A 25,560-nucleotide genomic window follows, 5' to 3' on the forward strand; every position below is an offset into this window, starting at 1 on the left:
GGAGTAAGGTTTGATTCTATACTTTATGGGGATGTTTGCATATTTGACTAATACTAGTAAATCTTTTCTTTAGATTTCCAATATGTATTCCTATACAAAACTTTTGATGCCCTTGCTTTTGCTCTCGTTGTAGCCTTGGTGGTCATGATTTGCAAAAATGTAAATCTTAACCAGTACCAAGGGAATCCAGCATTTTAACTGATGGTACAAGTATGGTTGGTTTCATATTCACGTAACTCCGTATTGCTTTTACCATTATGACCTCCTCTTGGAAGCAAGCATGACTGCATATCTCAATGTGATTACATTAATTCTGTGTACAAAGTTTGGTTGAAATAGGCCTATACTTTCTGGAGATGAAGTTGAAATTGAGAAAACATAACCTCAGACAGATGAGCCATTTATCAAACTCTTATCAGTATTATGTTATTTAACTCATTTAAGTCTTTGGCTCAGGTAAGCCTTAAAAAAAAGTCAATATTGTAGAATTAATGTGTGTCTTTAACCTTTATTTTTAATTTACATTTAAAAATGCTATCAATAGTACGTGTATGATACCATCTGAATGCAAGAATAAGGACATTTTATTTCCCCAGTAATCCAAACAAACAATAGTCGTCCTTCCCTGACTGCAATCATGAATAATTCATATCTAGGTTTGCTTCCGTTTGCTTTCATAAAATACTGCCGTATACAGAATAATATCGTTTAATTGCATTTGCATATGTTTAATATTTTTTGACAATATCAAATGACAAATGGGATGAATTACAATACAGACAGACAGTATTCCATGCTATCATAATGGACTATACAAGGCCAGGATAAACTCAGGTTCAGAGGTCAAGATGATGTGATTTTGTCCACTAAGCCACTGCCCTCTATCCCGTTGTAGAAGAAGAAATTATCATGAGGCTGGTCCTTCAAAGATACAGCCTGTAATTAGATAAAACAAACATAGACAACACAGGTATTACTGTAATTAGATAAAACGAAGGCAACACATGTACTACTGTAACAATTCTGATACAAAGGAAAAGATTCCAGCTGATCAGAATGGCAAAGCTACCATGTAATGCTTTTTGCCAGGGCATCTACATTAATTTTTCAACCAATAAGAAAACAAATTTCAATAAATTTTTTCAGTATTCAAAGTCAAATTACTTCGCATTATCTCCACATTGCACATCTGAGAATCTAATATTCTTAATATTGTCAATTTCTGTGGAGCCCTCCCCCCCTCCCCGAATCTGTTTAAGGGATGCTTCATGGGCCTCAGACTCCTAAGCTAGAGTCAGAAAAGCATCCATATCATTTTTGCCTGCACACCAGAAAATGGCTAATAGCTAAGGCAACAAAATTCCTAATCCCCTTTCCTGATCAAGACATTTCTTGGTAAGATTGTCTTTGAGATGGAAAACTACATGTGTAAGATTAAGATTTTAGATTTTACTACTTTTAAAATATTAAGATTATTTTAAATGTTAGTGAGCTGTATATGAAGAGGAGGTACGTTTCAGGCTCCTAACAGATTACAACAAAACAATACTTGTTTGCAGATTCTGAATTCATTTTACGGGGCTTTTGTACTAAATTGTTTTAATGGAAGATAAACCTGAAGCTGGTACTCCTCCTGAAGTTTGTTTTGCATTAAAAAAATCTAGTTACAGATGCTCAATTTTAATTAAAAATATAGTGCAAAAGTAACTAAGTACATTGGATTTCCAGTGCAAAGACAGATAACTGGTAACAAAAGGCCCATGGGCCACTACACTCACATGAGTCACACTGGTCCTGTTTTTTTAGGATAAAAAATTTTGAATTTCTCTTTTGTGGCCTTAGCCTTTGGGGCCACAATTTGAATTAAATGCAATTCAAAATTTTGCATAGTTGTTTTCTCTGCCACTTATCACCTGTTGGTCACTTTAAATTTATCAAAGAAGATGACCACCTTTAGGTCCTTTACATAAATATGACTTGTTGCTTTTAAGAGTAAAAAAAAAATTGTTTATTGTCAAATTGTTTTGCAATTTAAAGCTTTTTCTAAATATGTGTATTTGCTATACCACTATGATTTCTTTGGTGATGTAAAAGGAAAAATATTTGCAGAAATCTTTTTTTTTTCTTTTTAAACCTACTCATGTATACACAATGGAGTTATGATCCCCAAATGAAGTTTGGGAAAATATTGGTTTTACTCAATTTACTTTTCCAGTGCTTTAAATTTAAACTAGAAAATTATGATGATTATTAAATTCACATGAAATGATCTATTTAAAACAAAACACTGCAAAGAACAGTTTTTGGGGTTTTTTTTAAAAAAGAAAAAAAAAGGCCATTGGCAAGACAAGCTTATCCAGAATAAAAAGGTTTGATTCGTTCGGGTTTTTCAATTATTAATCAGCCAGAGTAACCCACTCCTGGTGAAAATATTTGAGAATGATTTCCTACTTGTAGAACTCTCTAGGCCATGAAAACCAATAAAAGTGTATATATTTCTGAGGTTAACAATAATCAAGTACACTTTGTTTAGGAGAAAGAGTCAACAGACCACAGCTTTACTGGGAGGGTATGACAGTTACTGATGACAGTTGATAAAGAGTCAACAGATCAATATTGACCACAGCTTTACTGGGAGAGTATGACAGTTACTGATAACAGTTGTAAAGGTTGTGGGAAGGAAACGCCGCCATCTAGAAATTATGACCCCCCCCCTTTTCATAAAAAGTATCTCCGTTTTTTGTGTGTGTGTTTTTGTTTTTTTTTTTTTTTTTTGAGAAATTTATTCTCCAAGATATAAATAAAAGAAACAGTCAGCAATTTTAATTTAACTTTTTTTCATTTCTTCTAACACTGAATAATACTAATAATAGATCTGTACAATGGGAAATAACTCTAAAACAGGTATACCTTGTAGTTACTGCCAAGCTATTTCAATGTCATAGGAATGCAATAATGTGTATAATTATGAATAAACTACATGAAATATAAGGTTTACGGAACAATTTTAATATGGTGAAAATTTTGCATCTTTATTTCATTAACATTTTAAATAGAAAATGCATTGAGAATGAAAAAAAACATTCATTTGTCAAAATCTAAAAAGAAAGAGTGGCTTCGTGGATTGAGAGTTCCATAATATAACATGTTTAAACAGTGTACCATTACACCTTCACAATACACTTAAAAATTCTATATGAAAGCCAGAAACATTGCCTTTGTCCTAGAGGTGTTTAAACAGGTCGGGTACACTACCTTATATGGAAGGCAATTTTCAACACGTGACGATGTTTTCGTCACACCCGTTCTCCAATCAATTGCATGAGTCCCAAAGCATGACAGTCTACTACGTGTTTACGATTCAATAGCGACACGTGGTTTTCGTCGGTTTACCGCATAATGTTTACTTCGTCACCGGAAAAACCGCAGAGCTTCTTTTTTACGTTATAAGACCGAAATTGAAAGATTATATTCCAAAGACACTGCTCCATGCTCACATTTAATATTGGAGTTGTTTTAGATGATTAATAGTTACTTCAAATACCGTACCTACGCTTTGACGTTTGCATGTACATAAAAACATTTTGATGGTACAGAGGGGTTAAATAATAATTGCGCACCTTGTACTGCTGTCTAAAACTATGTTCATGTATATCACGTGAAAAAAAAAACAAACAAACTCAATGCTTTATCGACACGATAGCACCTACCTCTCTTTGAACAATGGTTTAGGCCGATGTATTATATGCTGATATAAGGCTTCATAAAGCAAATTTTGTAAATGTGAGCATAGGAATGAAAGATTATACATCATTTATAACATTTCTTTCATAAATTTCAAAAAAGAATTGAAAATGAGTTTCCAAGGGCCAATTCAAGTTGCCCTTTATTTTCAACACAACTGAGTACTTGTAGTAGCCCACAATGCAATGCGACTCATTCATCAGTGGGTAAAGTAAACAGATAGCTAATTTACATGCAAATTTATGCTGACGTCAGAAAATCTAGTGGTCTCGATCTGTTAAACCCCTGCTAGAACAGGAAGTATAAATGCTTGACAGTGTAGATATCACAGGTAAGTGGGTCACCTGATCAGAGTGCATACCAGAGATCGATAGACAGGAGGGCCGCCATTACTGAAGTCAGGTAATAAACATAGGAGTAACTCAAGAATTTTGTGAATTTTAAAATGTTAAAATTGTTTTAAAACCATTGAAAAGTCAATACTGTACGCTTTAACCATGAGAACACAATTTGTTTATGTCAAAGGCTCAATGTGTGAATGAACCTTACATATAATGACTTGTAGTCATATTCTGCTTAATGGTCTCAGGTCTACAATGTGATTCTCTGCTCTGAAAAAAAAACTTTTGTTGTCCTCAAATCCAGTCAATAAATGTATAATCATTATTAATGCTAAATAAATCTTTTCATGCTTCAGTCACAACATATAATGATGGACACCCGTACCAGTGCCCAGGACGTGATGCGATGTGACCTGTGTGAGACCGCTGTGGTACAGATGTACTGTGATACGTGTCTGGTCAACCTGTGTAAGGCCTGTGTGGGAGAACATATCTCAACAGATGAATCCAAGGATCACAAAGTCGTCAAATTTCAGGACAGAAAATCCACTCCCCTTTACCCTGGATGTAAAACTCATAATAAAGAACGATGTAAAATGTTCTGTAAACAATGTGACATTCCTGTCTGCATCAGCTGCATTGAATCTAATCAACATTTAGGTCATGAATTATCTAAAATCTTGCGAGTTCTAGATGAAAAGAAGGACATTTTTTTAAAAGAAAGAAATGAATTAAATGATACAATTTATCCAACCTACCAGGACATTGCCTCTGATGTACAAAACAGAATGAGTCAGTTAGAAAAGGAATATGGAGATCTCTCAACAGCCATAACAAAACTTGGAGAGGACTGGCACAGAGAAATTGACAAACTTGTCAAGAATCTTAAAGCTAAAGTTGATGAGATCAAAAACACTCAGTTAAAAACTCTGCAGAAACATCTGGATGAAATAAACAAGACAATGTCTGACATCAAGGATGAAATCAATTCAACTAAAACTGCAATAGACACCAACGACATGTCTAAACTGTTTAGTGTAACATCCAGTGTACATATATACAGAAATCTCCCAAATAAAATCATGCCATCTTTACCCAAATTCATACCAGAGAAAATAAAAGGAGAACTAAGTAAAATGTTTGCAACCTTATCATCAAGTTCTTTGACTTCAGATAAACATGGCTACAGCATGAAGACACCACAGAAATCACCAGAAGCTGGATCCTCTCCTCCAGTCAAACAACTGCTTGATGAACCAGAGACTGTCACCACCATAGACACTGGGTATCTCCTATACCTTAACAATGTGGCCTGTCTGAGTGTTGAAGAAATCTGGACAAGAGGAAATGACAGAACCATGAAACTCTACAGCATCAATCAGGGATCACTACTCAAGTCAATCACAACCAAGTCAGGGTACCAGCCATATGACATAGCAGTGACAAAAAGTGGAGATTTAGTTTATACTGATGACTGGGATAGAACTGTGAACATTGTGAAGAATGAGAAGATAGAGGAGGTAATCAGACTACAGAACTGGATACCTGACAAAGTCTGTAGTACCTCCTCTGGTGACCTCCTGGTTATCTTGTACAGTGATGATGACAAACAAACAAAAGTTGTCCGTTACTCTGGCTCCACAGAGAAACAAAGCATTCAGTTTGATGATAAAGGTAAACCTCTCTATACATCTGGTCCTTATTACAGATATCTTACTGAGAACAGGAACCTGGATATCTGTGTGTCTGACAGTGGATCTAAAGCAGTAGTGGTGGTCAATCAGGCCGGGAAACTGAGATTCAGGTACACTGGACATACTCCTGCTCCAAAGAACAAACCATTCAATCCACGAGGAATCACCACAGACAGTCAGAGTCACATCTTTACAGCTGATAAAAACAATGACTGTGTCCACATCATAGACCAGGATGGACAGTTCCTCCGTTACATAGACTGTGGACTGAGTGGACCCTGGGGACTGTGTACAGATACAAATGACAATCTGTTTATTGCTCAAAATACTAAGAAACAAGTGAAGAAAATCAAATATCTGTATTCTATATAAATAAATAAATAAGTTATGCAATATTACTGTTAGATATATATTAATATGTGCACTACCAAAACTTGCAATAACATTTTTTACATTTTTTTCTTATAATTCATTTTCAATGTATATCTTAAAGGAACTGTAACCACTATATAATGTCTATATATTGAAGACATGAAAGTAGAATGCTAAATGCATTAAAACAAGGTAAATTTTTCAAATTCATGTCAGAAATAAATACAAGCCCAAAGGCCATACAACTCTCGGGAGTAATCTTGGCCCTGCTATTTTTCATCACAAGATTTTTAAAAGTTTATTACTTTTCATTCCCATGAATAATTTTGATCCCATATTTTGACCCAAACCAAAGGTTTATCACTTAACTAAAGTTGAATCCACATTGTATGGGGATGTTTCTAAATCAGTATGACTAAAAGGGTTTTGCTGTTCTGGAGATGAATCTTTTATCCCCTGTATATATGTATTATGTAAATTTTGATCCAATTTTAGTTCATCCTTACTTAAGAGGCCTATGTACTGTGCCACAACACTCAACTGAGTAATTTTAGCCTTGCTTTTTTTTTTAAAAAAGATTTTTTCCTTACATTCCCTTGAAAAAATGTGACCCCAAATTATGGCCCCTCCCTAATTTGAAGAAGACTCTGAATGCACACAACAATAGAATGATTCAATTTCAATCTGACTAGTATTACCTTGTTGTTATGGAGAAGAAAATTAATTTTTTCCTGTGCACATGCGTTATGTAAAACTTCATTCCAGTTTAAAGACCCAATTTTTTACCGTACGGTTACCTTAGGAGGGGGAGTGGTCTTGGTAGTACTGATGTTTTTACCTGGAGACTCCAAATACTCAAGATGTCAAAAATCCCTATACATGCTGCATTACACAGGAAGTCTGGCTTTTGGTATTCAAGGTCAACATTACGCGTTTTGTGCATAATTGTGAGTGAAAATATTTAAAATAAATTATGTACTGAAATATAAAATTCGTAGACTTCATGTTTTCCTTGATATCTTTTGAAGAAAAAAAAGACATATCTTTTTAACAAATCGTAAAATTAAAAAAAAAAGAAGAAAAAAAAGAAAAAAGTGAACAATGGAGTCCAAGTATTCGCGATTTCCGAGGGTCCTTGTTCTTATGCCCTGTTTACAGATTTGGATATCAAAAGAATCTTTCGTACTTCATGGCGTTAAATATAAGATACTTTATTTATATTAGTATAGATATCTTTTCTAATTTAACCCATTGCATTTTTTTTTTATAATTTTCAAATGGTGGGGGAGGGGGTCGATTGTTTCCAATTATGACGAATTGACTTTCTGTGTACCCAAGTGCAAGTGGTCGACAAGGGCATTACGTACATTCTTAAGAGAAGGTTTGAATATCCGGTAATTTTTCTTTGAAAAGTTCTACAGTTATCTTGGACGTCATATCGCTATCAAGTATAAACAGCAGTGGAGATTGAAAAATAAAATCACGAAGTCACTGTTTAATTATCTACTCTCAATTATTTTTTAAATTATCAAACAATATAACAGCGACATGATTTTTTTTAACCAGAGTGTATACAAAGCGACCATTCACGCGGTACATGAAAGCGTTTGACGCGTGACCAGGTAATTGTTTTCAAAACATGCAAACTCAGATTATCAGGTAGCCCAAGTAGCTGGCCCGTCAATCAAATCAGAAGCTATTGTTTTTTTAATGATTGACAGGCGGTATACTATTGATCTTGAATTAGGTAGATTTTGGGGGCGTTGACATAAAATTGGGTGTTTAAGCCAAATCTCTGTTCCAGACCTGAGGTAATGACAATATGTTATGCTAATGCATGGTAATCAATTCCTTTTGAGTTATAAAAGAAAATTGTTTGATGCTCTTGGGGGGGGGGGGGGGGGGATGGGTTCAATCCTGGTTTCTTCGGGGCGGCAGGTGTGTTGATTTGGCTATCCAGTCGGTATGTGTCTAAATGGTGCTTTCTACTCATGTCACTTAAGCGCTATATTGATTTTAATAACATTCGGGGTCTATTTTGTAGCATGTAGTAATTCGATCTTAGGGTATTTAAACTCATGTTTTAAGTTCTATTATCATGCAACAAGTTAGCAATGACCTATCAGTTAGATCTCAGGGATTTTTTACCCTTTAATTCCAGGGGCCGGGGCCATCAAGATTGGGAAAAATAGCGATATTTGGTTGAAATTGGCAAAAATATCTTCATAGAAATAAATAGGAAAAAAACAAGTAAAGTCAAATATTTAATCATTTTTCTTATTTTTTTAGTATGAAGCTGGCTTAAACCAGCTTTAGTGATATGAAATAATAGCAGCTGTTGAAGTTCAGAAGCTTAAAAATGGCAAAGCCGCAGGGTATGATAACGTTCTAAATGAACATATTTATACGTTGTCATCTTTTTTACCTTTATGTAAGAAGTTCTTTAAAATAAAATTTGATAGTGGGTTTGTTCCAGATGAGTAGTTAATCGGTATTGTTTGACCAATTTATAAGAATAAGGGTGACCCAACCCAGCCTGAAAATTATCGTCAAAGTGGAGAGACTGACATGATGCACATTTATTTATAAAATAATGATCCCGACTTTAATATTTAAACATCGATCCAGCTTTAAAAAGTATTTATCCAAACATCCGTAGTATTCTGAATAACTTCTCGGAAGTCCTCGGATGGCTCGTACGTCGCACATAGAGAACATAAACACCTTTTTTGTCATTTTATTTTAATAATTTACAACTTAATACTTTTTTTAAATTGGGAATTTTTAGGTATAATTTTGGGAAAAACATGCACTTTTCAGCATTGGGAATGGGGCCAAATTTCGGCCCCAGAGAGACCCTAAAAAAATCCCTGGATCTACAGATGTCCTATTCAGACAAGAGCGAGGAATCTTCATATGGTAGCCCAGGGAGGATAAGTGTTCTTAACAAGCAAAATCGCTGGCCCAGTGCTTGTTGAGAAGATGATTTTTAAGGACCCTAACTTAATTTTGCCTTTTCTTTTCACCCCTTGGAAGAGGGCTTTGCCATTCAAATTTACAATCCAAAATTGCCTTAACCCAAGAATGCTTTGGACCAACTTTTGTTAAATTTGGCCCAGTGGTTCTCAAGAAAAAGTCAAAATGTGAATGGATGGACAGTTAGACAGACAAATGGATGCTGAACAACAGGTGATCAGAAAAACTCACTTGAGCTTTGAGCTCAGATGAGCTAAAAAGCGTACTCCAGTTTATATTCATCAGAAATTCAGATTATGGGCAGAGTTTATTTACTGTACTTAGTGTACAAAATATGTATGGATTAAAACTTTTACCCAATGCACTTTATTGCATACAAACATCATGGAATTAAAAAAACTTTATTAACTAAAAATAGGAAATCAATGTTTTTAATAATTCAATAATTATCAGCAATTTATATCACTACACAAGAGACATTTACCTTAATGATTTCTTGACCCATGACTCCGCCCACAATGGCACACACTGGACTCAGCTCAGCAAAGCAGAAACTGTAATAGTTACATATGATTATGTACAGTGTAAAGGTTTCTAAATCGAAGGAAATTGAACACTTACCTGTGTATTCTAAAAGCAAAGTTAGTTTAGTCTGTATAAAATATAGTATGAATCTACTGTATACAGGGAAATTTTTGCCCCGGGTTTTATTTTCGCCCCTTTTGCCGTTGCAATTGGGTGATGCTAAAATAGGGCAAACTCAAAGAAAACGGCATTATCTCTTTAACAGAACTGTGGGCGAATTCAAAATGGGGCAAAATTGTTTGCAGGTGTAAAAGGGCAAAAATAAGATGGGGCGAAAATAATCCTTTATACAGTATTTTAATCAGTTATGATTCTACAAGAATGTTGTATAAGGGTATTGTTTTTAGCACAAATTATCATGCATCGCAGCTTTTCTTGTGAAGCAAGGAAGCTGTCAAACAGCCTATGCTATAAGAAACGTCTTTGCTACATTCCTAAGGGAATGAACTATGATCTGTATCAGAAACTACAGTTAATATTGAATCTCAAATCAGCTTCAGTCCTCCCATTACCACAGTATGGATGAGTATGTACCCTACCAGATACAATAAATGACATACCTGGCAAATTCATCTGAGAGTAGACTGGGGCTTAGCTTTAGCTTCTCAAGGGTTACTGTTTTCTGTTCTATTAATAGCTTAATGTCGTTCTCTTTTTGTTTGACATCAGGACATCTGTTGTTGTTATTCATGAAGTCATGTAACACTGCAAACACAAGACAGAATTCATTTCATGAAATTTTATAACTTGACGGCTCCTACTGAGTGTTATCATCTTAGTGTTTTTCAGTCATTTTTGAATTGCACACGAAAAGGTGGGTGACATATTTTTCAGGTTAAGGCTTCACACAATGGAACACCATCAATATGTTTAAATCAAATGAATTTTACATCATTTTTGATACCAAAGTCATGAGTCATGAGTAATCATTAATTGTACAACAAATATCATGAACTTTTTTGTAATAACATACATGTAATAATACATGTAATAACACATGTAATAACACATGTAATAATACATGTAATAACAAAGCCTTATCAGAATCTCAGAATGTTTCAATTCAGAAAAATTTTCAAGTTCCCCATCTACAGTGTGTTTATAAGGTCTTCCCTATCTACAGTGTGTTTATAAGGTCTTCCCTATCTACAGTGTGTTTGTAAGATCTCCTCCATCTACAGTGTGTTTATAAGGTCTTCTCCATCTACAGTGTGTTTATAAGGTCTTCCCTATCTACAGTGTGTTTATAAGGTCTCCTCCATCTACAGTGTGTTTATAAGGTCTTCTCCATCTACAGTGTGTTTATAAGGTCTTCCCTATCTACAGTGTGTTTATAAGGTCTTCTCCATCTACAGTGTGTTTATAAGGTCTTCCCTATCTACAGTGTGTTTATAAGGTCTCCTCCATCTACAGTGTGTTTATAAGGTCTTCTCCATCTACAGTGTGTTTATAAGGTCTTCTCCATCTACAGTGTGTTTATAAGGTCTTTCCTATCTACAGTGTGTTTATAAGGTCTTCTCCATCTACAGTGTGTTTATAAGGTCTTCCCTATCTACAGTGTGTTTATAAGGTCTTCTCCATCTACAGTGTGTTTATAAGGTCTTCCCTATCTACAGTGTGTTTATAAGGTCTTCCCTATCTACAGTGTGTTTATAAGGTCTTCTCCATCTACAGTGTGTTTATAAGGTCTTCTCCATCTACAGTGTGTTTATAAGGTCTTCCCTATCTACAGTGTGTTTATAAGGTCTCCTCCATCTACAGTGTGTTTATAAGGTCTTCTCCATCTACAGTGTGTTTATAAGGTCTTCCCTATCTACAGTGTGTTTATAAGGTCTGACACTCGAGTTAAGCATAAGCTCCAGAGAAAACAGATTCACTAGGACAATTTTTTTGTTTCTTTTTTAATAAGATTTATGAAGATATCATGCGATTTCAAATATTTCTAATCCATAAACTAATGTCAAATAATGATAACAGTGTACTTACTCAATGCGTTTTCCTAGCGTTTGACCCAAAATGACTCTTTTGTTCATATCAATTTGTAAATAATGATCCTTTTTTTCGAAGTACTTACAATGAAGGACTCAAAAACTAAATCAAGGACAAAAAAAAACAAATATCATATTTATCTGCATACCTTGCATGATGAAGTATGTGTTGGGAATTCTTTTGAGTTTACGCTGAGCCGATTGAGAGGACCAGTCAATGTCTAACGCACTCTGTAGTCGACTGAAGGAAACACTCTAAAACACAAAACAGAAACCATAAAACAGAAACCATGTGTAAATGTTATTGTAGCTCACTGTAAAAGAAAAATACCAAACAAGAGGAAATCCTTTCCTTTTAAGCATAAACTCTGTTTGTACTGTACAGCTTAAGATAAAAGCTGGTTACATAAACTCTACCTATAATTACAGTAACATATCAAAAGTAGGCTACATAAACTGTACCTTTAATTACAGCTACATAATACATGTATTTTTAGTACCTTTTTCACTGTAACCATTTCTGTTTCTTCCTTCTTGGCTTTTTTAGCTGCTGGTTCCCCCTCTTCATCTTTCGGTTTCGGCTTGGGAACTTCTCTGTAACATTCCAATAAAATTTCTTAATACCTGAGTTCTTATTAATAAGTTGTTTAATAAAGCTTCAACTTTGTTTAAGTCATCTTCCTACAGGTTTAATTATCAAGCATTAATATTACAGTCTAGATAACATGAAAATCAGCTATTGCTGTATTTGTACATTTACAAGACAATTTATCCATTTATACATTTACCCATTTTACATACTAATTGAAAAATTTTCACTACATGTGTACCTACTCTGCATATTCATGTTCTCCTAAATCAGAAAACATGAAACCATAAAAGCCAAAGACATCCCCTCCAAAGAACTTGATATTGTGGGCCGAGCAGATTTTGTTGATCCTGAGGAGAGTGGACTGTTTACAGCATGTGGCACAAACGACGTCGAACTTTGTGAAGAATTTGTCAGCTTTGTCCTCCACACTCTGTGTGTCTGCCACAACCTCTACCATAGGATTCAGACGCTGTGTGTGTTCTAGGGATGCCTCGGCCCTCTGATAATGAAAAATACAAAACATCATCCACTGAAATGGCAACCAAGTGTTAAGCAGTATAAAAGACTAAACTTTTTTCTACATGTATATCATATGTAAGCAATTAACACAAGGCTTACATTTTTACCCAAGTCAGCTCTAGAGATGAGGAATTGTGAACAACTGTCTTCTTCTGTAGACTGTAAAAAGAAACCAATATCATGATACATGTGTCAGCATTAATTTAATGCATAATTCTGTATCACTACTCTCATCACTTATCATTTAATCACTAAGCTCTGGTACACTAGTGAACAAATAAATGTATTTTTATGCACACACTATTTTGAATAATGACATGATATGTTATAAATATTAAAATTAGCATGTCTTTCACATCTTCTAAAATTAAATCTGCACACATTAATGCTTCATGGACTTATGAAGGGATCAACTGTCAAAATACAAAATTTTCCTCTACTGAAAATTTGGCATTATAAGTATGCTTTCCATTTTGTCCAAAAGTTAATCAACACAACATTACACAAATGGCACAAGACTCCTTAATCATACCAGATCTGATAATGAAATAATTGACCCCCTCCTGTGAAAAAAAAAAAAAAAAAAACTCGCCCAATTGGTCATACTGTAAAATATATAATTATATAATATGTTATTCAAATTATTTCATAAAAGATATACAGTCAATGAGATGAGAATAATTGATCTATGATTTACTTTTGTATTGTCCAACAAAGTTATTGACTTGATTCCAGCCAGAACAATGTTCTTAGTGATCTCTGCGCCGAGTCCCTTCAGTCCAATCAGAAGAACTTTCGCAGCACGTAACCTACAAAGAAATAAATAGATGATGAACAAACAGATGAGGAATCAACTGTTAACTTTCAAGAACTGAGGAAATTCGGGAATACAGAACATTGCTTTGTTTCTGTACCTGCGCTGTGCGTCCAATCCCCAGAGACGAATCTGTCTGTCATATAATGCTGCTTCATCCTCCGTGATGTTCATTTCCTCACCCATTATTTTCGTTTGTTGAGCTATTGTTAAAATTATATTACTAGTTTCAAGTTTTTGCGGGGAAATTTTGGGGCAACAACACTTGATAACTCGAACTAGGAATGATTCGCCCATCTAAGTCCTAAAAAAATATTTATGCATGCTCGTGCTACATTTATAAAAACTTTATTCATATTACACATAATTATAGAGTAATCATGAAATTTTGATAGACATTTCTGAGAAATGTTAATTGATTTTTTTTTTTTTGGGGGGGGGGATACTCAACGCCCCCGGGGGGGGGGGGGGGGGGGGATAATACTTTCATCTGATCATCTTAGATTGGATATATGATGTTCATGGAACATCTCTTATAAATGAATAAATCAATCAATCAATAAAATTAATGAATAAATATAAATCAATCAATAAAATTTATAAATAAATAAATGAATGAATGAATGAATGAATGAATAAATAAATAAATAAATAAATTAATTAATTAATTAATTAGAATTAAAAAAAAAACTGGAATTCGGAAGAAATTTTGAACCTTTAGTGATTCAGAGATAATTATGATATATAAAACTGAATTCACAGTATATATGCGCGTATCGGGTGGAGGGTTGGAGAGGGGGGGGGGGGGTCTGGGACCATACAAATGTATATATATGTTACAGGAAGATGCCACACATGTATGCGAGAAAAATCATGATTTTCTGGTTACATGATCTATGCAATCTGCATAATCTATCTGGTCATCCGTGAAGGAACCTGCATAGAGACACCCCCCCCCCCCTTCAAATATCTTCTGTAACTTGGAGAATTTACTGGTATGGATATCGATAAACTGATAAATGTAAAAACTAGGTTTACGTTTTGTTCTGCATTGATTTGCAGGATTAGTAAACAATTAACCAGCTCAGACAACATGTTTATATACGAATTGTCCAATCATGTAAAGTAGCCTCATTAAAATCAGTCTCATTGCAGTGCATTGATTCAGATGAAGTGATTTGAAGTAACAATTGGTCAGTAATGTCATGCATAAATAGTTCTGTAAGAACGAAGCAAATTCAGTTGGGGTGGGGCTAGGGGAAGGGGTGTTTGTGGACACAGTTGGGTGCCTTGACAAGCAAAAAATATCATTCAGGGAGCACATCCGTAAATAAGCGTTATTTTCTTTTGCATAGTATATGTTGGCAAAATTACTGGGGGCGGGAATGAGGTGGGGGGGGGGGGGCACGAAGGGTCGCAACTGCAAATTAGCCTTGTTTTCTGTTACATAGTGTTTATATGATGTACATGTAAGTAGAAGATCGGGACCTCCCACCCACCCACCCCTTCCGGTTTCCCACAGGTCTGGTAAATATTTGGATGGTGCAAAAAATCCTTACTAGAAAAGGAATGAAGCTATGAAATATCCACCTGCGTATTTTGTGGCCAGCGATTTTTAGATGTTAATGTCATTAATTGTAATTGGCGACAATGCATGTATATGTGTTGACATTTACGACACGTATGCATGGTAGTCGAACCAAAAATCAAGAATTTGCAAACTTCGAATTTATGATGAAAATGATAAAGACAATACACACCATATGAAGAAACATATTGCCCAATATTGCATATATAGCAAATTACAAAATTAATATATACGTGTAATTTTTTTTTTTTACAAATATTTTATTATCAAAACAAATGCACCCAAAATTGTATAAATAAGTGTATTTATATACAACTATCTCTCTCTCCCTCTCTCTCATAAACGGACATTCAAATTTAAATAATTGAAGATTCGCAAATACTAAATTATACCATGTACATGCACCAAAAACCAAACAATATTAGACAAGGAGACATGGACAGTTTACAACAGAAACACACACGCACCATTCATCATCGTAATATTTTTATCTCTCATATGTTTGGCAATTTTCTTTTTTCGATGTAAAACTACTTTCACCCATTTTTATTCTTGTAAATTACAAAAAGTATATAAAAGATAAATTAAACTGAATGAAAGTTAATTATTTCATTTTGAACAGTGAGATCCCACACATTGCCTTAGGAAGATTTGGTTGCGCCAGCTTGTGGTTGTTGCTGGAATTGTTGCGCATTGGGTAATTGATTTTGATTCGGTTGCTGTTGGAATTTTTGTTGCTGCTGTTGCGCCATTTGAGCTTGTTGTTGCTGGTACTGTTGGAATTGCTGGAACTGCTGGAATTGCGCAGCCTGCATTTGTGCCATTTGTTGCTGTTGCATCGCCATCTGTTGCTGATACTGGTGGAAGTCTCGCTTTCTGGCGTTCATGTATTCCGGGTAAGATATGTATCCGTCTCTGTTGACATCGTCCGTTACCAGGACTCGGTCAATGATGTCTGTAAAATGAAATGTCATATTTCCATGTTAACGTTTAACAATCGGACGAAATAAATTAGTACATAAAGATACGCTAGCGAGTCCGCTGTTAACACATTCTATACAGTAAATATGAACATGTGTTAACAAAAAAAAAAAAACATCTACATATAAAAACTGGAAAAATAACAGAATACTAAATCTTTTTTTCTTTTTTTTTGGGGGGGGGGGGGGGAGGGGGTGAAGGAAGGGTCGGGGAATTGACAATTCAGCTATAAGGCAAGGGATCGAGAAAGTTTACCCCCCCCTTCCAACATACAAACAAACACACACACACGTTTCAGTATATTTTTTCAAGGCTACTGACGTCATTACCTGTGAAATACTTGAGGGCCCCTTTTTGTCTTTCCTCCTCCAATGCTGCGATCTGTTCCGGTGTTTTACCAATTTTCTCCTGGGGTTGAAGTTTGAACATGTCACCCATGTGATGCAAAGCCGCCATGATCTCCAGTCCGTCCAGTTTGGTATCGTTGTTTGTGTCGTGTAACCTGTCAGTATGAAAACAACACCTACATGCATGTACTTATACATATGTAGTTTTAAAAAAATTAAATTAGGCTCGATCGTAGAATATCGAAATCGGGTTGGAGGTTCGCTACCATCCCCCTCCCCCACCCCACTTCATTTTCTAGACTAATTTTTACTTCAAAAAATTTTGCTCAGTAGTGTTTCTCTACTATAGAGATTTGCATTTGAAGACTGCTTGATCCCCCACCTCACCCCACCCCAATACCCACCAACTATTTTTTGTTGCAGGAAGGTTAAATCCTCTCATATTAAAAGGATCTCATTTTTTTCCTTTAAAAAAAAAAATTAGAACCTACCCCACCCCACCCCCTCCTACATAACGAAACAAATAGGTTCTGCAAGTTGGACATGAAATCCCCCCCCCCCCCATTTTTTGTCATTCTTTTTTTCTGTACAAATTATATTTATTACTAAAAAGTAAAAACTGAATCAAACTGTTTCTAATTAAATATATTAATTACCTGAATAACGTCGTCTTTGCTGTCTGTGCTTGAATGATGTTCAATAACAAAATGTACAACATCGTAATTAATTGATCAGGTTTTGTAAACAAAGACAAAAGATGTGGCTCACTTTTATCCATCCTAAATCCAGCTCTTTTTATTTTGACCTACATCCTGTCTGATTTGTTTGTAACTTAGATTTGAGTTCTGATTTTGATTTTACCTTTCTTGAATCCTGTCATTGTTTTTACCTGACCTAAGTAGAGTGGTCCTCCATAGCTCTGTCTTTTTTTTTCTTTTTGAACTGAGTCCTGGCTCTTCTATGATTTTATCTGGCTTAAATTATGTCCCTAACTTTGCTTTCTGTTTTAGCTACATATAATTCCTTGCTCTTATTTTACCTGAAGTAGTGAAATTCCATCTCCTCCGGTGTCATTCGTTTGTTTGTGTCGATTTGGTCCTTCAAGTGTTCTTTCAAGTGACTGTTAAAGACAGGGTATAATTTCTCAGTGTTGGAACAATAAAGTATCATTAAAACATCTGCACTTATATACTTTTACAAATTAGTAAATTGAAATTAGAACAGTATGTTTTCAAAAAGCCTTGAACATGTTGAAGTGTAAATGTGTAATATAGAGAAGCTGTTGAAGATCGAGAAACTAAAACGAGCTTCTGCACGCAGGATACCGTTCAGGTTTTTGGTACAGTATGTATTATCTTCAAAGTCTTTGACTTACGCCTCATCCTGGCTGATTTTTGGGTCGTGGAAATTAAACTGGTCAGCAGGAACGGGTTGACCTTGGGTTCCACCCTGTTGTCCATGGTTACCGTGTCCATGGCAACACCAGACGGCCAATGATAGAAGCAAAAACAGACGAAGCATTACTGCTGTGAACAAATGAACAGTTCAAATAGTTATATTATTTGTTTTCATGCGTTAATCATGTTAATCAACATTTAATATTTTATTTTTTTGGGTCATTAGTGCCAGTCTTTTTTTTAATATATATAATGCTATCATTGGATTAAATATCAGTCTTCTGACTAAATTTTATTTGGTTTCTTTGATTTTAATTCTTCTGTGATGTTAGTCGTTTAAAATGACCATAAAATAGAAGTAGGGTTCGGGTCCCTCGGAGCCGAAAGTCTTTTAAACCGAACATAAGGTAAAAAAGGAACGCAATTAAAGTTGCAATATGTTTTCTGAGGCCTGATTATAAATCTTTTCATGGGTTTTCTATGTAGTTGCAATTTTGAGTCGAAGGAAATTTAGAATTTCTCAAGGCACTCATGAAAATTCGTTGATCAATAATTAATAAGCAATTTTAATTCTTATAGGGAATTCGATTTGGTCAGCTTGAACCAGTAAAAATAACATATGCACACATACTTTTAATACAAAATAGCTTGTTTTCATTTTTTTTAGGAAGTATGGCATGGATTCTGAAATACTTTAACGAAGCCGTATTTGTATAGACTTTACGCTAAGTAAAATAGAAAGACTAGTTTAAGACCAGAATTAAATATGAAGTATTTTGACAATAAAAACTTACCTGTATATGCTAAGTTTGTAAATAAATGGCCGCCTGATTTCTTCCTGTTCTCCACGTGTCTCTCCGGGGGTCGTTAAGACGTCTGTGTCTTACCTCTGACCCTGTAAATTACATGATGATGTATCGCCTCGGGTTTCTGCCTCGGGCTATAATTTTTGCAATAAGTTGTAATTGTTTCTATTGAAACTGTATTTCACATTCTGTAAAGGTTTTTTGTATCAAAAGATTCTTTTCAATTCTAGTAATTTTTTAACATGAATTCTTTAAAAAGGAATCGTTAATTTAATGTCTAACGTTATAGAATTTATTTCTATATTTGGACATAAAAGTTCAAGAGATCAACATTCTAGTTATTGCAGTTGACTTGAATTTTCTGTCGTATTTTTTCTATCAATATTTATACTTGGTTTAATTGAGTATCCCTCCCCTATTTCAATCTGATCATTAATTAAGTGAATTCATTCTTCTTCATTGATCACGAATCAACCATAGTACGAGTTGATCGATACCATTAATTCAAGATGGCTGCTTCCTTTTGAATCAACACGTGAATTTTGTAAACATTGTCCAAATATTGATATGGAAGGAGATCTAAAACGAATAAGAGAACTTGAGACATTGATTTTGAGTGTTGTATCCAGAAGAGAATTGACTGTGCCTGGTAAGTACTACCAAAATGACAAATAAGCACTTTTAGGTCAATATTATCTAATCAAATACTGAAATATGTTTATAAATTGAATAATTCATTGTGTTTAAGTGAAAATATTCTACATGTTCATTTATGAGCAGTCTTTCATTATATTCTCATCATTTTATATATTGCTGCATAACTATGGAGTACACATAAAGGTTCCCTAATGTCCATTCTATTTTCACAAACCAAGGTTTATTGCTTAGCTGACAGCAGTGGACAGGTCTGTGAATATCAGTCAAAACCTGTGGCTTGCGATGAAGTTAGTGGTCTAGTTTAAATGAAAGACATGTAGTTTTTTTTCAGAACCAAATGAAGTTGTCAAATGTGTACTGAGTGGCGATTATGCTAAAGTATTCCAGTACCCTCTTGTTAAAGATTTACTTCAGAGAAATGGAACGTCTATACCCCTTCTTAAAAACTCAGTAGCAGAAAATGTAAAGAGGATCATAACCCAGACAGACAAACAGACAACAGCAGAATGGTAGGGGAGATGTTCTTCATAAATTATCTTTTACTTGCATGTACTTTTTTCCCATAGATAAATTAAAAGTGCAACTAATTCATTTTTTACAGCAATGTAAGCCAATGTTTACTGCTATACAACCGATAATACATGTAGCTATATATAACCATTAGCATGCAATTTCTGAAGAAACATTACATGTACATGTATGAATTAAGAATTTGGTAATGCCAAGGACAAGATAGGCTTAGACCCCTTCTTGGCCCCTGGTTTGGGGTGTCTTTTAGAATGATGCAACAGTTAATCAATAGAAACCTGTTGTCACCCCTGCCACAAAATTGGTATTGGTTCTAAGTTATGGGATACACAGAGGTCACAGGAAGGTCAGAAAACATGTCAATTTCCGAATTTTCTCATTTTTATGCAAATTTTCATCGCTTTTACAGCACATTTTGTTTCAGAAAACATAGAGCACAAGCTTGCCTATCTACCAAATTTTCATATTTGATTTTTATATATAAGATGCATCTGATACTAGTGTATGAAATAATTTCATACACTAGTATCAGATGCATCTTATATATAAAAATCTCAGATAGGCAAGCTTGTGCTCTATGTTTCCCGAAGTGAAATGTATCTCAAATTTGACAAAATCCCACCAAAATTGAGGAAATTCGGAAAAATGCCCCAGGGTTCTCATTAACGCAAGAATCTGCGTCCTAGACGCAGCAAAATTACTTGGGACGCAAGGTTCTTAAAAACGATGCGTCCGCGGACTCATGATCGGACGCGTCCTCGTCAGCGAGAAAATTCGGGTGATTTCGAAAACGGGGAATTTAGATGTTAGGATTTGTTAAAAAAAAATATTTAATCGAAACCTTCCTGTAACTATCATAAAGTTTATCCAAGAAACAACTTTTCTTGTACTTATTTCTCTTGTTTTAAACAGGGATTGATCATAAGCTATTTCATGTTTATTAGTCCATAGTCATAATAGTGTCAGATTTTTATTGATGTTTGGATGGAAGGATACTTCAGTAATTTAGTTGGGACTCAACATATTTTTTCTGGGACGCATCAAATTTAGCTGGGACGCAACCTTCTCAGAAATCTTGAGTCCTGGGACTCAAGTTAGCAAAATCCTAGTGAGAACCCTGATGCCCTGCTTCTGCACCCTCTTGTGGCCTTCGTGTAAGCTTTGAATCAAAATTAATGCTGGTTTTAAAACAAGCATTATTTTAAGTTCTTAACGACAAACTATCACAATTTTAACTATTTTGATTTTTACATCAAATAAGGGGCCAGATTCGGCTGTTACCATACCTTGTCCTTTCTAATAATTTCAATGAGCTTGAGTTAAATTACTGTATGTACTTGTAGCTACATATTTTTAGGTCACCTGAGTCACTCAGGTAACCTATTGCTATCTGTTTTCGTCCGTCGTCATCCTTCGTGCGTCGTGTGTTAACATTTGAACATTTTCAGCTTCTTCTCTGAAACCGCTGAACCAATTTCAGCCAATTTTTAGGTCACCTGAGTCACTCAGGTGATCTATTGCTATCTGTTTTTGTCCGTCGTCGTGCGTCATCCGTCGTGCGTTAACTTTTGAACATTTTTAATTTCTTCTCTAGAACCGCTCAACCAATTTCAACCAAATTTGGTATATAGCATCTATGGGTGAAGGGGAACAAAAATTGTGAATTTCATGGTCCCTGCCCCCCCGGGGCCTGAGGGTTGGGGCTAAAACCACCAAAAATAATGCAATCTTTAAAAATCTTCTTCTTTACTCCCGGACATGAAGCAGTCAAACTGTTGGCATCATTGTAATAAGCATTGAGCCCTCTACCAAAATTTTGAAATTCATGGACCCAGGGTCAGGGGTTCTGGCCCCAGGGTGGGGCTATATAGATCATATAGTGAAAGTGCATAAATTCTTTGAAAATCTTCTTCTCTGCTCCTGGGTATTAAATAAAGTTACTAAGTACATAGTTATGATGAGCAAGAGTGCCTCTTCCAAAATTGTGAAATTCATGGCCCCAGGGTCAGGGGTTCTGGTGTTAGGGCGGGGCTGTATTGATTATATAGTGAAAATGCATTAATTATTTGAAAATCTTCTTCTCTGCTCCTGGGTATTAAATAAAGGAACTAAGTACATAGTTATTATGAGCAAGAGTGCCTCTTCCAAAATTGTGAAATTCATGGCCCCAGGGTCAGGGGTTCTGGCCCCAGGGTGGGGCTATATAGATCATATAGTGAAAGTGCATAAATTCTTTGAAAATCTTCTTCTCTGCTCCTGGGTATTAAATAAAGTTACTAAGTACATAGTTATGATGAGCAAGAGTGCCTCTTCCAAAATTGTGAAATTCATGGCCCCAGGGTCAGGGGTTCTGGTGTTAGGGCGGGGCTGTATTGATTATATAGTGAAAATGCATTAATTCTTTGAAAATCTTCTTCTCTGCTCCTGGGTATTAAATAAAGGAACTAAGTACATAGTTATGATGAGCAAGAGTGCCTCTTCCAAAATTGTGAAATTCATGGCCCCAGGGTCAGGGGTTCTGGTGTTAGGGCGGGGCTGTATTGATTATATAGTGAAAATGCATTAATTCTTTGAAAATCTTCTTCTCTGCTCCTGGGTATTAAATAAAGGAACTAAGTACATAGTTATGATGAGGAAGTGGGCCTCTTCCAGAATTGTGAAAGCCATGGCCCCTGGGTCAGGGGTTCTGGTGTTAGGGCGGGGGTCTATTGATTATATAGTGAAAATGCTTTAATTTTTTGAAAATCTTCTTCTCTGCTCCTGGGTATTATTTAAACAAACTAAGTGCATGGTTATGATGCATAAGGATGCCTTTTCAAAAATTGTGAATTTCATGGCCCCAGGGTCAGGGGTTCTGGTGTTAGGGTGGGGCTGTATTGATTATATAGTGAAAATGCATTGATTCTTTGAAAATCTTCTTCTCTGCTACTGGAGACTATTTAAACGCATAGGGATGCCTTTTCAAAAATTGTGAATTTCATGGCCCCAGGGTCAGGGGTTCTGGTGTTAGGGCGGGGCTCTATTGATTATATAGTGAAAATGCATTGATTCTTTGAAAAACTTCTTCTCATGGAGATTATTTAAACAAACTAAGTGCATGATTATGATAGACAAGGATGCCTCTTCCAAAATTTTTAAATATATGGCCTCAGTTTTTGGGGTTCTTGAGGAGGGGGGGGGGGCGGGGGGGGGGGGGGGGGCTAGGGCAACAATGCTTCATCTATCAGTGTATTTAACTTCTAAATTGTTGTATTATACTCAGGTGACCGTTAAGGCCCTTGGGCCTCTTGTTGCATATGGCATCTATGTGTGAAGGGGAACAAAATTTGTGAATTTCATTGTCCCTGCCCCCCTGGGGCCTGAGGGGTGGGGCTAAAACCATCATAATTAATGCAATCTTTAAAAATCTTCTTCTTTACTCCTGGACATCAAGCAGTCAAACTGTTGACATGTTTGTAACAAGCATTGAGCCCTCTACCAAAATTGTGAAATTCATGGCCCCAGGGTCAGGGATTCTGGTGCTAGGGCGGGGCTATATAGATCATATAGTGAAAGTGCATTATTTCTTTGAAAATCTTCTTCTCTACTCCTGGGTATTATTGAAACAAATTGAATACATAGTTATGATAAGCAAGGGTGACTCTACCAAAATTGTGAAATTCATGGCCCCAGGGTCAGGGGTTCTGGTGCTAGGGCGGGGCTATATAGATCATATAGTGAAAGTGCATTATTTCTTTGAAAATCTTCTTCGTACTCCTGGGTATTATTTAAACAAATTAGATACAGAGTTATGATCAGCAAGGGTGACTCTACCAAAATTGTGAAATTCATGGCCCCAGGGTCAGGGGTTCTGGTGCTGGGGGGGGGGGGTATATAGATCATATAGTGAAAGTGCATTATTTCTTTAAAAATCTTCTTCTCTACACCTTGTTATTATTAAAACAAATTAAATACATAGTTATGATAAGCAAGAGTGACTCTACCAAAATTGTGAAATTCATAGCCCCAGGGTAAGGGGTTCTGGTGCTGGGGGGGGGGGGGGGGCTATATAGATCATATAGTGAAAGTGCATTATTTCTTTGGAAATCTTCTTCTCTACTCCTGGGTATTATTTAAACAAATTAAATACATAGTTATGATAAGCAGGAGTAACTCTACCAAAATTGTGAATTTCATGGCCCCTGGGTCAGGGGTTCTGATGTTAGGGCGGGGCTCTATTTATTATATAGTGAAAATGCATTAATGCTTTAAAAATCTTCTTCTCTGCTTCTGGGTATTATTTAAACAAACTAAGCACATTGTTATGATAAGCAAGGACACCTCTTCCAAAATTGTGAAATTCATGGCCCCAGGGACAAGGGTTCTTGTGCTAGGGTGGGGCTATATAGCTCCTACAGTGAAGGTGAATTATTTCTTTGAAAATCTTCTTCTCTGCCCCTGGGTACTATTTAAACAAACTATTAAGCAGATTGTTATGATATGCAAGGATGCCTCTTCTAAAATTGATAATTTCATGGCCCCAGGGTCAAGGGTTCTGGTCAAAAGGTGGGGGGGGGGGGGGCTCTATTGATTATATAGTGAAAAATTAAAATTTCTTTGAAAATATTCTTTTCTGCTTCTGGTTAAAAAGCAAAGAAGCTAAGTATATAGTTATGATGAGCAAGAGTGCTTCTTCCAAAGTAGTGAATTGCATGACCCCTGGGTCAGATGTGCTGGTATAAGGGTGGGGCTGTTGATAATGTAGTGAAAATGCATTAATTCTATTAAATAATCCTGTCTGCTCCTTAATGTTAAGCAGTTAAACAAAGTGATTACTTATGATGAGCAAACTTGAAACTTCTGGTCCCAGGGTGAGAGGCTCTGGTGTTTCTCGGTGGTGAAGGGGGGGGGGGGGGGGAGGGGCTCTATTGATAATATAGTGAATCTGTAGTGAAAATGCATTATTTCTTTAAACATCTTCTCTGCACTTGGGCATATCAGAGGCAAAAAGTGTAAAAGTTGTAATTAAGGAAGGGTATTTTTACCAGATTTTTGAACATCTGGACCATTTGGTCAAGTGTTCTGGTCCTAGCCAGGGCTCAATTAATTTGCATTCTACTGAGAGGAGTTATTCCCCTTTGCCGTTTACTTTTGATAATTAATCATTGTAAATAATGTACTTGAAAAATTAATAGAATAAGAGAATTATGCAAGAATTTTTATTGTATAATACAAAAAGTATTTTCATAGTTTTAATGATCATTTGGACTTGTAAGTAATAGATAAATAAAAGTGAGACAAAAATAACTTGTCTTATTAAATGTTCATCAAAGAGCAAGAGAGGCCAATGTAAGAGATTACAACAAGGAATTAAATTAGTACAAAAGCACTGATAGTTTGATAATATACTGTATGGTGATAGTGATAAATGGGGAACAGATTAGAACCTAATTTATGAACTGTTAGTGAATAGTAGACTAATTATTTTGTTGATCCTGATCACCCTATTTTTCTTGCTTTTGGGCAACAAAGCTTCACCTTTCATTTCATTTTAATACTCTATGGATCCTCTAAATTGTTGTATTGTACTCAGGTGACCGTTAAGGCCCTTGGGCCTCTTGTTCCTATTTACAGATCTTTGTTGTATTTTTA

At 35.5% G+C, this 25,560-nt stretch overlaps 4 protein-coding genes across 6 annotated transcripts in view; 2 read left to right on the forward strand and 2 right to left on the reverse strand.

Annotated features, from left to right (window-relative positions):
- LOC133177792 (uncharacterized) overlaps positions 1 to 6,186 on the forward strand; it is a 32,719-nt gene extending 26,533 nt beyond the window's left edge. The window contains exons 3-5 of the mRNA XM_061312684.1: positions 2,918 to 2,938; positions 4,442 to 4,516; positions 5,282 to 6,186. Coding sequence (XP_061168668.1) covers positions 2,918 to 2,938; positions 4,442 to 4,516; positions 5,282 to 6,151 — 966 coding nt within the window. The 3' untranslated portion in view covers positions 6,152 to 6,186. The remainder of the gene's footprint in view (positions 1 to 2,917; positions 2,939 to 4,441; positions 4,517 to 5,281) is intronic.
- LOC133177780 (SUMO-activating enzyme subunit 1-like) lies at positions 575 to 13,858 on the reverse strand. The gene is made up of 9 exons (XM_061312678.1): positions 13,726 to 13,858; positions 13,509 to 13,620; positions 12,911 to 12,970; positions 12,535 to 12,791; positions 12,201 to 12,294; positions 11,850 to 11,955; positions 10,273 to 10,417; positions 9,612 to 9,681; positions 575 to 936 (listed from the first exon to the last, which is right to left on the reverse strand). The coding sequence occupies exons 1-9, from the start codon at positions 13,809 to 13,811 to the stop codon at positions 844 to 846; spliced, it is 1,023 nt and encodes a 340-aa protein (XP_061168662.1). The 5' UTR covers positions 13,812 to 13,858; the 3' UTR covers positions 575 to 843.
- A 1,595-nt stretch (positions 13,859 to 15,453) lies between these two features.
- Positions 15,454 to 18,839, reverse strand: LOC133202814 (multiple coagulation factor deficiency protein 2 homolog). 2 transcript variants are annotated; one of them, XM_061338702.1, is made up of 5 exons: positions 18,733 to 18,839; positions 17,917 to 18,067; positions 17,581 to 17,661; positions 16,524 to 16,696; positions 15,454 to 16,168 (listed from the first exon to the last, which is right to left on the reverse strand). In XM_061338702.1, exons 2-5 carry the CDS (start codon positions 18,060 to 18,062, stop codon positions 15,855 to 15,857), a joined length of 714 nt encoding a protein of 237 aa, XP_061194686.1. In that variant the 5' UTR covers positions 18,063 to 18,067; positions 18,733 to 18,839; the 3' UTR covers positions 15,454 to 15,854. The 2 variants fall into 2 exon arrangements, with proteins under 2 accessions (XP_061194686.1, XP_061194681.1); XM_061338697.1 differs by having other exon boundaries at positions 17,917 to 18,064; positions 18,733 to 18,788.
- Positions 18,840 to 19,245: 406 nt separating this feature from the next.
- The window catches only part of LOC133177806 (tetratricopeptide repeat protein 27-like), a 35,255-nt gene continuing 28,940 nt past the window's right edge, over positions 19,246 to 25,560 (forward strand). For both annotated transcript variants that reach the window (XM_061312694.1, XM_061312701.1), the window contains exons 1-2: positions 19,246 to 19,393; positions 19,733 to 19,910. In XM_061312694.1, coding sequence (XP_061168678.1) covers positions 19,312 to 19,393; positions 19,733 to 19,910 — 260 coding nt within the window. In that variant the 5' untranslated portion in view covers positions 19,246 to 19,311. The remainder of the gene's footprint in view (positions 19,394 to 19,732; positions 19,911 to 25,560) is intronic.

This window comes from Saccostrea echinata, unplaced genomic scaffold (assembly GCF_033153115.1).
Source record: "Saccostrea echinata isolate AGI-Se365-2 ecotype Australia unplaced genomic scaffold, CSIRO_AGI_Sech_v1 ptg000002l, whole genome shotgun sequence".
Taxonomy (NCBI): domain Eukaryota; kingdom Metazoa; phylum Mollusca; class Bivalvia; order Ostreida; family Ostreidae; genus Saccostrea; species Saccostrea echinata.